General features: G+C 38.6%; 1 protein-coding gene across 4 annotated transcripts in view; it reads right to left on the reverse strand.

Annotated features, from left to right (window-relative positions):
• Positions 1-1,914: 1,914 nt before the first annotated feature.
• FKTN (fukutin) overlaps positions 1,915-14,621 on the reverse strand; it is a 71,536-nt gene continuing 58,829 nt past the window's right edge. For 3 of the 4 annotated variants that reach the window (XM_078152478.1, XM_021002224.2, XM_021002226.2), the window contains 2 exons: positions 10,182-10,318; positions 1,915-4,313 (listed from right to left, as the gene is read on the reverse strand). In XM_078152478.1, the coding sequence (XP_078008604.1) occupies positions 4,100-4,313; positions 10,182-10,318 (351 nt within the window). In that variant the 3' untranslated portion in view covers positions 1,915-4,099. The remainder of the gene's footprint in view (positions 4,314-10,181; positions 10,319-14,621) is intronic. The other variant, XM_021002227.2, reaches the window with a different exon arrangement.

Consider the following 14,621-nt stretch of genomic DNA (forward strand, 5'->3'; position numbering starts at 1 on the left):
ACCTAGCTGCCCCTCCCCCCCATATTTCTTTACAAAGTGCCTAAGTACCCCTAAGAGGGAGGTAGGTTTATTATAATCCCCATTTTTACAGTAAGGAAATTGTAGCTCAGAGATTAAGTGAATTGTCAAAAAGCTAGTCCATGTTTTTGGACTCTTGAGGCCAACATACTATGTTATGACACCACACTGATTCTCACATTTATTCTCAAATAGAACCCGACCATAGCACAGCATAAGTCCTAAACTTTAAGACCTAAAAACCCTTCTCAGAAGGAATAAGGCAGAAATACTTTAAAAGGCAAAAAGGGTTTTTATTCTTTTGAAACCTAAATATTATTTTTAAAAATTGAACATAACATTTTTTTCTTAAAATCTAATTTTGTAATTTAGTGTTGCTTAAAGTAAGCAGGTCATTTGTTGGGGTTTAGAGGGGTTTGACACACATATTTTGCTGTAATGGCTATTTGAACTGTTTGTATGATTGTAATAAGATTTAGATCTGGAAACGATTATAAAAGTGACTGTCTCACCTGTGCCTCCAAAAAGCATGTGCAGAGGCCACATGGTAAAACCATTTCAGCAGATGGGATAAATTAGGTTGAGAGTAACCGACAGGCCTGAAACCCCTTGGTGAGTTAGGGATGTCTAGGGGCAGCTAGGTGGCAAAGTAGATAGAGCTCCAGCCTTAGAGTCAGGAGGACCTGGGTTCACATCCAGCCTCGGACACTTAACACCTACTAGCTGTGCGACCCTGGGCAAGTCACTGAACCCCAATCGCCTCACCAAAAAGAAAAAAAAAGTTAGGGACGTCTACCATAAGCACATGAAGACTTCCCCTGCAAGAATGGGTGGATGAGAACAGTTTGTTCCAGTGGTTATGAAGGTGGCTGAAGCAGGAGCTGTGAAGTGCTTAGAGCTTGGTCAGACACTGAAGATGTCAAGGTTATCCATTTGTATCCAGGGGGCCATTGCCAGAAGTCCTGACTTTTGTCCTGCCACTGGACTTCAATGAGTCTGGAAGAGAGGGTGAGGCTAACAAGTTTGTGCGACTCTGCCTCACTTAAATCCACTTCACACACACATCAAGACATCACCCCATATCATTGGTCCTCTTCAAAGTGAAGGACAAGCTAACATCTATTACAGCACCTCCCCCATTCTCTTTACAACTGAGGAAACTGAGGCCCAAGAGATTACATAGGTAGCAAAGAGTCTGGAGTTGAAATCGGGTCATATGATTTCATCCATTCACCCATCTAGGGCCCCTTCCACTACACCACAGCTGCCTCTCATTGACATTTTTGTTAACAGCCAAGTCATAGTAATAAGTTCTTTTCAATACAGTCCATCCCTTTCTCAAGCAGACACATGGGAAAAGTACTCCGAAACAAAGTTAATTGGGAAAGCATTGGACTAAGCAGTTTGGTTAAGAGTTTGTGATGATAGCATCACTTGACACTGTATTCTGGTTGTGAAGCTTATTGAAAACTAAGTCTCATTCAGGAAGCTGTGGTGGGATGTGAAGGACACTGGATCTAAAGTCAGAAGCCATTGGTTCAAATTCTGGCTTGCTACTTACTACCTGGATGGTCCTGAGCAAATCATTTGGATGCCCTGTACCTAAATACCCTGATCTGTAAAATGGGGATAATGATACCTAAACTATCTGTTGCATGGGGCTACTGTAAGGACCAAAGCAGATAATGGATATAACACCTTGTAACACCTAAGGCACTAGAACAATATCAGATAATCATCATAATGAAAAGTTTCATCTTCAGTAACTAGCCTTGTGCCTTGATTAGTATTTATTTTTGTTGCCATTTCCCTGCTACTTTTTAGTTGTCAAACATCCCTGTTTTCAACAAGATTTAATTATGAAACAGCAAAACATAAAACACCTGAAAGTAAAAATATATTGGAAAATTTTTATTCATCATTCAACACAACATATATTAAAATTCTGTGCAAAACCACAATATAATGTTTTCAGTAGAAATAAACATCAATTAATACAACAGAATATCCACAGACTTTATAACAAAATGAAATAATTAGTAAATAAACACTGAATTCTGTACATGGTTAAAAACCCTACTTCATTCTAAATATATACATATGTGTGTTTATATTTAAACATTTCACTTTTTATCTAGTTCTAGTAGGGAAATACTAGGCCACTTCTGTGACATAAGGTAAGTATTTCACCGCATGGCTAGAGCTGTTATCTTTCGGTTGTGGGGCTGTCAGAAAAGAAAATATAATTAAATATTAACAAAGCTCTGAATTAGTCATATGGAGAGTCTAAAGTCCTTTTTTTTTAAAGGTAAGATTGTAAATTCTTTCATATTAGAAATACAAAAGTTTTTACCACTCATGAAAACAGTTACAGAACTAGCTATCAACTAGGATAACTTGATCAATCTGCATTTCATGAAGAGAGGATAATCTTAGCAAAAAGTCTGAAAAAAGGATATGACCAAAGCAAAAATAGGCCACCTCTGAAAACCCATGCTTTCTACTTGGGGCTGGTCCTTTGCCAAAAGCATTACCAACTGAATTACTGATACTGACTTAGAAAAATACTGTTAAATTAGGATTTCAGCCTTGTGTTGTAGTCTGACTATCCCCTAGTTTATCTAGATAAAATTGGATGGATTAGGGAGGGGGAGAAAGTGAAGGGGGAAATCTTCCTTTCTTTCCTCTTCTCCCTCTCTCACTTCTTCTTCTTTTTCTTTTCCTCTCTGCTTCTTACAAACCTATGTATCCACCTGCCAATTATTTGTGAGGAAGGCAAGGGTGAGGGCATGAAGCAAATGTAAGGAATGTAAAAACTGGTTTGAGGATGCAAGTTGGAACTAATATAATCAATTTTCAACTACTGGCACTAATAGAATTAGCATACATGTTGGATTTAAGAACCAATATCACCAACAAAAAAAAGTCTAGATAATTAAAACAACTTAGGTAAAGAACAACTCTGCCATCCAAATCTCCTATTATTTCTGCTTTTGGCTAAGTATGGGTCCACATCAGGAGAGTTAGCTGCAGGAATGTGATGGATAGAGTGAGACATCCTGGGAACAGAAGAAGAGTTGTCAAGTCATTGTGGGGAAACACAATAAATGGGGGAAAACTGGGACCTGAACATCTAGATGACTGGCATAAAAGTGGCAGGTTTCTCCTGGAAGGTCAGTAAAGAACAGACAATATGCATAATTTATGAGTAGATAAAACAGAAAACCATCTGAAAAAGGTTAAGAGGGAAGGGAATCTGTGAAATATAATCAAAAACTAGAGCTCTTAACTGAAAGCTAGAAAACTACTAAACTAAGAAATGGAGGAGAAAGGGACTGATTTACTAGTACATGAATCCACTTTCATTCAATTTTAACTGAATTGTACTCCAGAATTATAAGAAAGTCACAGCCAAATGGAAGTATACTTAAAAATTAAAGGTGTTTTTGAGGATTACCAGCACTGGATTGACCATAGTTTTTAAAAATACAAACAACAGTTCTTATGTTTCCTTCATTTAGATAGTTAGAGACTAAAATAAGGAAAACTGGACTTTGTGGATATCGTGCCTATTTTCAGTAAAGGTCAGTGATCTGATCTTTTTATCTTGTAGCTGAATAGTTGGGGAGTAGAGAGGGTGATATTCCTCTATTATTTTCACTCACCTTAGTCATCACAGAAACACCTAAGGTTTTAAAAACATGAGGTTAGACATCTATGAAGCTACCTAATCTATTGGGCTAGGAACAAGCTTTTGGCTTCTTTTGGTCTGAATAGGTCTTCTGAGATGTAGCTGTCCAATGCTTGCTACTTTATAACACCTAAAAATTTTACTTCCTGATCATTATCTCTGATCCTTTAATCTTAAAGAATAAATCTAATGAGATGATAAATAGACACCAAGTCAGCTGGCTACCGATCTGGGGTGCTTTAAAAAATATTTTTTTTCATCTGAACCTTTTTTTCCTCCTTCCATTTAAGTAAGAATATTTGACAAAAACTCAGTAATTTTTACAACAAAAAAATTTTAAATTTAAGAACTTTGACAAGGAGAAATATCTTGTTTAGTAAGTTCAATGGCTTAGTATAGTTGAATAACATCATCCCATTCAGCCACAGGCCAGACCCCATTGGGCTGCACATTAGGTGGGGAGCTCTTCCAGTCCCAGGTCTTCACAGGAATCATCCAGGTCTTGCCATAGTTGGCTTCAATGTAGTTGATAGTTTCACAGGGTACACGGACCTTTATTTCTACAAATTCAGCCCAACACAGTGTAAATTTAGGAAACAGGTACCTGTGACAAAACAGGGTTAAAGGAGGAAACATTAATTTTTCATATATTAAACTTCAAAAGTGGAAATCAAGTTTTTCCTGCCTGTATGTTAGTTTTTTAAATGGTTACTAGCTCAATCTACCAGTAAGAAAACCTAAATAATACTCAAGAATATTTACATCTCATGTAGACTGATTCATCTTTTCTTCCAATCTCAACTTAGGGAATTCTATAATTTAGAGCAAGTCTGATTCCCAAAGTTACCCATTTTGTTTATTCCCTCAAGTATCATGCCTAAGAGGCACCTCAAGAATTATATACTTTAGCACCGTCCTCTACCCCCAGTGCAGGGTCCATTTGCTTTTATCTTTGTATCTCTGATACCAAATCCAGCACTATGCCTTGCAAATCACTAGCACTTAATAAATATGTGCTGAATTGAATCTAATACTTGGATAAATGATATGTGCAGCTTCTAACTTTATAATTTCCCCCTAAATAGCTGTAGATGACCTTTAATACAGACCAGGCACTGTTCATTAAAGCTAAATTAACTACACCCATCCCTGGTGCAATTTCAGCAAACTACTTCATTGAAAGGGCAACTTTTAAAATTCTTGGAGCAAGTATATTTTTGAAAACTGCCACGGGCCATGTAAGTTTATATATCTAAAAAACTGCTTAAAAGCTACATTAAAAAAACTCAGTGTAAGGTTGTGACTTCCATATCAGTTTTTGAGAAATGTTTACCTTTAATTCAATGAAAGTGATTTTTATGAATGGTATTTGAGTAGCAATAGCACAAGGTTGTTCAGTTGTGTTTGACTCTTCATGACCCTATGGGCCATGCTGTCCATGGACTTTTTTTGGCAAAGATACTAGAGTGGTTTGCTATTTCCCTCTCTGGTAGATAAAAGCAAATAGAGGTTAAGTGACTTGCCCAGGGTCACACAGCTAATAAGTGTCCAAAGCCAAATTTGAACTCAGGTCTTCCTGACTCCAGGCCCAATGCTTTATCCACTGAGTCACTACCCAGCTGCACAAGGTTAGAAGGCTTTAAAACTATCGTGGATTTTTTCCTTTGGGCAACAGGAAAATAAAAAACAGGTGTCAAAATGTAATCATATCATAGAAATGAGATATAGTTAAGCATTTCAGCATCTCTGCCAAAGAAAAGTTGGCTCCTAGCCAGCACCTCTCCTGACTCAAACGAACATCACATCAAATATGGTAACAAAAGCATTGAAGTGTTCTCAAGAAAGCAGGGAGTACTCTTCCTTGTTGGTACACACAGCTAATGGACAAGCCCAGCTGGGGTCTGAGAACAAGAAACCACATCATACAACGGCCGCTCTGGAATAAGATACTGCATTGAGTCACCTTTTGCCACTCCCAGTTTTGCTCTGTGCACTCATATTAAAGGCATGGATCATTTTGCTTGTCAGGAGAACATCCACCTGTTCTGTCCCATCCCATCAAGCTGACACTACTAAGTTGAGATGAGGCAGAATCTAAGATTCCTTATTTTCTGTGATAGCCTCCAAAGCCTCATAAACAACTGAATCACAGACCCTGTACAGATGGAATAAATTCAGTCTCTTGAGAAATAAGGAATTTATAAACAAAAAAATTAAATGTCAATTTTTAAAGCTGATGAACAATTTCTGAAAATAACTAAAAGAAAATCCAGCTCAAGAGTTTATTCTTTACAAAAGTAAGTTTTTGATAGTCTGTTTCTCTCCAAAAATATTCAATGACATTCAGCAAATACAAAATCTGGTCTCCCTAGCAGAGACAGAAAGGCAAACTAATCATTAAAATGGAATAACTATTGTTACCTAAAAGGTCTGATCCAATTTAACTCAACAAGCATTTATTCAGCATCTACTATCCATGAGGCTCAGTGCTAAGTACTCTAGATGCAAATTTTAAAAAGTCCACCATAAAGGAGCTCACAGTCCATTGGGTAGATACAGCATGTATATTGGATAGGACTATATAAATGCCAATTTGAGGAAGGAGAGATCACTAACAACTAGGGGGATCTGGAAAGGCTTTCTGTAGGAGGTAGCACATGGTGTAGACCAGGGATGGGGAACCTGCCGCCACATGTGACCCTCTAGTCCTCAAGAGTGGCCCTCTGACTGAATCCAAACTTCAAAGAACAAATCCCCTTAAATGAAATGATTTGTTTTATGAAACTCAGTCAAAACGCCACACCCAAGAGATAATATGGAGACAAATTCAATAAAACTTGGTGTTTGATTGGATATGTGGGAAGAAAGTAGAGTTGAGGCTGTGAACCTGGATAAATGGAAGGACAGCAGATTCCCCAAAAGAAATAGGAAATTTTGAAAGAAGGGTGGGCTTATGGGGAAAGATAATGACTTCAGTTTTGGACATGTTGAGTTTGAGATGCCTATAGAATATCTTTGAAATGTCCAATGCATGGTTGGTGATTTTGGTTTTGAGCTCAGGAGAAAGACTAAGGGTAGATATTAAGATCTGAGATTTATGTGCATAGAGATAACTGAACTGATAGAAACTGGTGAGGAGGGAGAGAGGGAGAGAGAGAGGCAGTGAGAGAGAGAGAGAGTGGGAGTGAGAGAGAGTGGGAGTGAGAGAGAGGGGGAGATGGGGAGAGAGAAAGATGAGATGACAAAAGGGCCCAGGGTAGGGCCTTGAGGTAAACCCACAGTCAAGGGGCACGAGATGGACAGTGAATGATTCAGCAAAGCAGACTGAGGAGCAAGCAGACAGGTAAGAGAAGAACCAAGAGAAAGTAGCTTCACAAAAAATCCACAAAGAAGGCAATACTCAGGAGAAGTGGGTAAAAAATGTCAATTATTGCAAAGAAGTAAAGAAAGATGGAGAATGAAAAAAGGCTCCCGGATTTCGCGATTAAAAGATCACTGGTAACTTCAGAGACAGCAGTTGCAGCTGAGCAGTGAAGTAGGAAACAAGACTGCAGAGTTGAGAAGTGAGTGAAAAGTGGAGAGAAGACTGCTTTTTCAAGGACTTTGGCTTTGAAAGATAAAATAAATATAAGATGATAGCTTGAGGGGATGGTAAGAATCAAATGAGGGGTTTTTAAGGATGAAAGAGACCTGGGTTATATCTGCATGGAGCAGTGAACAAACCAGTCAATAGGAAAAGACTGAAATTAGAGCCATTCACTGCAGGACTGGGTGACAGGAGGGTAGGAAGGTGATATGGTCATATCTGCATTTGAGGAGGACTAATTTGACAGGTGAGTAGAGGATGGATTGAAGTGGGAAGAGACATGTAGCAGGGAGACCAACCAGCAAGCAAGATATTACAATAGTCAGCCCAGGAATGAGATATTGAGGAACAGCTATCCCTTCTTAAAATACCAATGCAACTATCCACATGGGGGAAAAATGGTGGATGAAGAATTCCTATCGTCAAGGTTATATTATACAGCTGTATGGACAACTGATATTTTATCAGCATCTTAGACGAGCAGACTGTACTGGATTGCCTTTGAGAAACTGTTCAGTGGTTTTAAACGATCTCAAACATCTCTCTGAAAGAAAAGCTTGCCTTTTTAAAAATGTCTATAGTACTCTGATGATGGCTGTGAGTCAAGGAATACCACAGTCTCTGAAGAATTAAAATATGGATCACCGAAAAGGTGATCAAGAGGAGCATGGTGGGAAAGAGTATTAGAAGGAGAAATTGCACAGGAGAAATAGCATAAAGGATATCATTAGAGATATGTATCCAAAACGTGAATCAATCAATTCAGATTTTGGCATTCCATTTTTTTCTCTTCTTTTTATATACTCTTCTTCTTTGGTGTCCTCATCTATTACCACAGCTTTAATGTCAAATCAATGAAAGACTCCAAAATCTCTATATATGTCTCTAGCCTCCAACTCCCTCCTGAGACTCCAGTCCTATATTTCCAATTGCCTATGAGAAGGGGAAGAACCATTGAGAACCCCCAAGAATGTGCCAGCCCATATAAAACTATGATGTCCACTACTACTCAAACTAATTATTTTTCTCCAAACACCCATCCCTATTACTGACTTTCCTAGTTTGGTTAATGGCCCCACCATTCTGTATTTTTTGTTTTGTTTTGTTTTTTGGCAAGGTAATCGGGGTTAAGTGACTTGCCCAGGGTCACACTGCTAGTGAGTATCATGTGTCTGAGGCCGGATTTGAACTCAGGGCCTCCTGATTCCAGAGCCAGTGCTCTATCCTCTGTGCCACCTAGCTGCCCCCAGTTTTTTTTTTTGATGGCCCCACCACTCTCCCAGCAACCCAGACTCTAAATCTCAGTCACTTTTACTCTTTCCTCTCCTTTATTTGCCAAAAAAAAATCAGTTGCCAAGTAGTGTTCATTCTACCTTCATATTAATATTTACGTTTGTTTACTTCTTTCCATTCCATTCACAATGTGACACTGTACCCATTACTTTTCATTGGAAGTATCACAACAGTCTTATAACTATTCTGCCAGTCTCTCCAATCTCTTTTTCCTCAAATCTATCCATCACTCTGTTGCCAGATTACTCTTCCCAATGCAAATACCTCCAATTGCTCCCTAAAGCCCTATTAAATAAAATCTGATCTCTTAACACTGACATTCAAGGCCCTTCACAATCTGGCCTCAATCTGTATTTGCAGCAATTTCTGTTACACTATACCTGCTAGTAAGTTTAAGATTTGACAACAAAAGTATAAAAAGGATAAATTTGGTTAACTGCAATTAAATCTGTCCCTCAGGAACTAGATCAAGTTTAGTTAGGAGATCCATGTTATAGTCCCAGATCTACCACTTTCTGGTCTCGGGTTTGGCTTCAGTTTCTTCCTCTACATGGAGTGATAATCATATCAATTTTATGCATTTCATAGGATTGCTGTGAAGACCAGACACAATAATGTGTGTGTACTTTGAAAAAAACATGTAAAAATGCAAGGGAGTTATTAATTCTTGGGAAAACCTTTCTTTTAGGAGAAACAAACTTCTTTATGCAACGTAGGGGTAGTTTCTGCATATAATAGTATGCACATGCAGTAAGTACATCATATGCATTCAAAGTTCTTTAATTGTGCATCAGCTTCATATGAGTAATTGAGAGACATAATGAAAAAGACCTAAGAAATGACCCACATGTTGTGTTGTAAAACACAAACATATAAACAAAGTGAGAAATATAGGACTGCTGCAGAAAAGTCAGTTTTAAAGGATACTTATTTAAGTAAATTACCAAAATTTGGTTTTTTTTCTAGCTTCACAGCTGGTAGTACTGAAAAAGAAAAAAAAGAGGGGGTCTCCTGAGAAAGCAAATCTTCAGAAAAAATCCAGCCCTGTAGTAATGGGGCATTGCAGGATCAAAAGAAAGACTTCACTGTCATATGACACACCAGTAAGAATGGGGTCACCTCACACAGTGTGGACTACCTATGGCTCTCTTAGGTGTCTACAGTGGGAAGTGGGGGGAGGGGAATGGAGGCCAAAACCTGTGGACCCTTGGGAGGACAGAAAGCTATTTTCTGCCTGAAACCAGCTGGACAAGGAAGCGCGGAAGGCATATCTGCAACGAGATATGGGACTTGGTGTGTAAGAGTTGACTTGGATGTTAGTGAGCATGTTCCTATTCTCTTTTTCTCTGACACACTGACTATGGGGCATGGTGAATTCCTGTATTAATAAAACATTTAGGCTTATTTGATTATAATAGGGAAAGAAGGTCTCCCTTCCCATACTAGTTTACTTGGGAAGAGAATATATGTGAACTCAAGTCATCAACAGGTGGCTATCAAGAAGATGGCTGATTCTTTTACCAGAACAGTCATACTACTGTTTCATCATCTTTCTTTGAACTATGAATTCACATAAACTATTAAAAAACATACAATTCATACTTAAATTTTTTCCCTGATTTGGCCTGAGTGCCTCCATTCCACATGTGATCAGTCTCTTCATAGAAGAAAAAAATATCAAGCTTCACATCATCTTTTCCAAGGAAAGATAGCTCCAAACTGTCTTCTACCTGTGAAGAAAACAGGAGATTTTTACTGGAAAAGGAATAAACAGAAAGCAATTATTCCAAGACTGTTCAGTGTTACATTCCCTCTTCAAAATGAATATTAAATACCAAATTCCAGCAACCCCCTTTGGCTAAATATGGATGCGAACAAAATAAAATACCACCCCCCATACATTTTCCTTAACAAAGTAAAATCATTAGCAAATAAACAATCATTTTAATAAAGTAACTTAAAACTTATGGTGTGCTCTAGCACACCACACATCCTACCCAATATCCTAAAAGGACTAAATATTTGATGCTTGGTTGACATTAAGTAACATGCTAGCTCTACAAAGTTAGTAACCTTTGATGTACAAAGTTACTAACTTCTAAGAAAAGGAATGAGTTTGGTTTGTCATGAAATATTCTTGAAGAAGCTACGTGGTCTTTCTGAGATCACTGGATCTGCTAAAGTTAACCCCACCCCCACCCCACCCACCTCTTACTGTGAGCTCTGAAATGCCTGCTCCATAGGCAACAAAACTTTTTTTTCATCTTAAATCTTTTCCTAGCTCCTTCCTCAAGACACAGCCTCCCTGGCCAATACTTTCCAGTACTAGCTGGGGTAGGGGAGTTGGAATATTCCTTGTTCCCCACTGCCACTTCCAGGTTCTCTAGCTACCACTATCACACTCAGTAACCTCTCCACCTTTGAAGTAAGCTCAATTCATATCTACCACCCAATCAAAATTCTGAAAAAAATTTAGGCCGCTCTCCAAGAGCTCTCCCTTCTCCCCTCCTCCACATCTCATACCTTATCAAGGTAAACCTCTCTACATACACAAATGATGCCATTCAATCATGTCTTCCGCAGCAGACTGTTCCCTCTATTAGCCCCACTCTCACTTACCTTCAATCTCTTGACTACTGGCTGCTTCCCTACTGCCTACAAGCATGCCCATGTCTTCCTATCCTCAAAAAAACCCAAACCACTCAATCTATCTATCCTCTCCACAACTCCCCTTTCCCTCTCATCTCATTATCTCTCCTCCTTTTTTGTGGCTAAACTCTTTGAGGTCATCTACAATAGGTGCCTCCATTTTTTTTCCTCTTTAATTCCTTAATTCTCTACAGTCTGGCTTCTGACCTCATCATTCAAACAAAACTGCTGTCTCCAAAGTTACTGTTAATTGCCAAATCTAATGGCCTTTTATCAATTCTCATCCTTCTTGACCTCTCTATAGCCTCTTCTTGATAGTCTCATCTATGTAGGTTTTCATGACACTATTCTCTCCTGGTTCTCCTCCTATCTGATGTTTCCTTTTCAGTCTTCTTTGATGGATCTTCTTCCAGGGGATGCCTGCTAACTGTGACTGTCCCACAAGGCTCCGTCCTGGGCCCTCTTCTCTTCTCCCTCTTACTCTGTGATCTCATCAGCTCTCATGGATTCAATAACCATTTCTATTTTGCTGATGATTGTCAAATCTACTTATCCAGCCTGAAACTTTCCGCCGATCTCCAGTTTCCCATTTCCAAGTGCCTATTGCACATCTCAAACTGGATTTCTGGCAGATATCTTAAACTCACTATGTCCCAAACTGAACTGTAAAACTTTCCTATTACTGTCAAGGGCACCACCATCCTCCCATTCAGGTTTGCAACTTAGGTGTCAACTTACTCTCTCCCACACAACCCCACCTTCTCCGTCCAATCTGTCACCAAGGCCTGTCAATTTTACCTTCATAATATCTCTTGGATACCCTCCCTTCTTTCCTCTGAAACTGCCACCCTGGTGCAAGTACTCATTATTCTCATGCCTGAACTATCCCATAGCCTACTCTTGATTGGTCTGCTTATCACAAGGCTCTCCCCTCTCCAGTGCATGCTCCACTCGGCTGTCAAGGTGATCTTTCTAAAGTTCAGGTCTTACCAGGTCACTCACCTACTCAATAAACTCTAGTGGCCCTCTATTATCTCCAGGATCAAAGAAAAAAATAAAGCCCTCTGTTTGGTGTTCCATTTCCCAACTTGGGGCATTTTTACTGGCCGTCCCCTCATGCCCTCTTCATCTCTTCCTCTTGACTTTCTTCAAATTCCAGCTAAAGTCTCACCTTCTATAGGAAGTCTTTCCCAAACTTCTTTAATTCTAGTGACATCCCTCTGTTGATAATTTTCAGCTTATTCTGTATATAGCTAATTTGTACATAGTAGTTTGCATACTGTCTCCCCCATTACACTAAGTTCATTGACAGCAGGGACTGTCTTTCACCTTTTTTTGTAGCCTCAGTGTTTGGCATAGTGCCTACCACATAGCAGGAGCTTAACAAAGGTTTACTGACTACATAAACACATGGTCTCTGCCTAAAAACAGTCATGAGGAACCTACACACCATAGGTCATTAAAAATCTATGTGAAATAAAAGGTGTGAGATGAAGTTTTGAAGTTTCATGACAAAAGAATTTTAAGAGACTTCTTCTTAAGAAACCCAGCCCTAAAAGTAACCATAGTAATTAAGAGGTTCCTTCGCTTTGATTTCCAAGATTTATTTTCATAGAACAACAGAATTTCAGGAAAGGGACCTTAGAGTTTATCCCAACTCACACCTTAAAACTAATCCCTTAAACAAAACTGCCAACAAGTAGTAATCCAGTCTTTGTTTTAAAATCTCCAGTAAGAAAAAACTGGCTACTTCATAAGGCATTTCATTCCATTTTTGGATTGCTCTAATTGGTAAGACATTTTTCTTTACATTGAACTTAAATTTGCCTCTTTGAAACTTCCATCCACTGACTTAATTCCATTCTCTTTACTTTTGAAACTTGGGACATTGGCCATTTCCCAGTTCTGGGAAGGTGACTAATAATAGCTCAGTAATCACATCTGACAGTTCTTTTAGTATCCTAGGGCATAGTTCATCTGAATTTTATAACGAACTCATTAAGGATTACTAGTTGCTTTCCTACTCTCTCCTCAGTCAGTCAGTTTTACTACAACTTAACATACTCATTCTCAAAAAGCACCTCACTATGAAAAATTATGCAATAAAAACTACAGAGTTCACTGGGAAAATGAGGTCAGGGAACAACACTCAAAAACTTCATCAGTGTTACTTTAAAAAAAAAGATAGGAACCAAATGAAAACAATAGCACAGTTCTATATATGTTAAATTGATAAGAGTACATAAATGCTATGATACTGTCAGCAATCTTGGGCTGCTTCTTGGCCTACAAAGCCTCCCCCCAGGTTGGGCTGGTCATAATTATAGGCCTGGGGAGAAGGGAGCATGGAAGAAGATGGGGAGGAAGATGCATAGATCAGCACTCTTTTGCTCACAGCTCCTACTGCACCAGAAGATGTACAATAAATATGACACTTTAACTTGAAAAACACCTTAAATTTGCTTGTGGAAGTAGGCATCAAAAGGGTTGCAAGCCTGCATTCTTGCTGTTTCTTGAGGAAGAAATCACAAATAAGCAAACTAAAATTCATGTTATGCTTAAAATTTTCCCTAACATACTAATTAAATTCACATTTTCAAAATAAGCATTATAATAAAATTGATCATATTTTCAATTATCAACTCCCCATTAACCATCTTTGTTCTGTGTTTTCTCATCCAGAGACCTTTCCTGATGCTATTCATCCAAGACCAAGCCATACTTCTGTATTCATCATCCATTACTTGCCTTGCTTCTATCTTTTGTGCATGTCTCTTAAAATCTAAGTTGGTTGGTGAGTTTCCTGTGTGTCCACCTTAATCACCAATCACTTTAGACAATGCCCCTTTTTCTTTCTCAACAGAATTAGGTTTTGTGGTTTGGTTTGTTTCTTTAGAATCTCAATTTTGGGAGGTTCCTATTCTTTCTGGTCTGACTTCCCCTACAGAATCTTGGTCCCGATGGAATCCTACCCACCCTCTTCTGAACCTTAAAATCTCTCCAAAAATCTAGGGTACATATAAGACTATTCTCAACTCTCTCTTCTTCATCACAAATTCTAGAATGGAGTGATCACTTCTACTCAAGGTTCCCATTATTTGTACCCTGATAACCAATTCCTCCTTTCTGGAGAAAATCAAGTCCAGAATAGAATTTCTTCTTGTTGATTTCATTTTTTGAAGGATGGTTGTATTAAATGAGGTAATATTTATAAATCACTCAATGCCATTCTGGTGGCATTGTTATTCAGTTTCTACCTCCACTGATCTTCCCCTTAAAGCTTTCCACTATGTTTCCCCACTTTTTTTGGGGGGGGTTTCCTAATATATCTTTTTGACATGAATATATAAAACGATGCCTTGCACCTCTTTTATCTGTCCTATT

The sequence above is a fragment of the Phascolarctos cinereus genome, unplaced genomic scaffold (genome assembly GCF_003287225.1).
Source record: "Phascolarctos cinereus isolate Bilbo 61053 unplaced genomic scaffold, phaCin_HiC Scaffold_4;HRSCAF=312, whole genome shotgun sequence".
Taxonomy (NCBI): Eukaryota; Metazoa; Chordata; class Mammalia; order Diprotodontia; family Phascolarctidae; genus Phascolarctos; species Phascolarctos cinereus.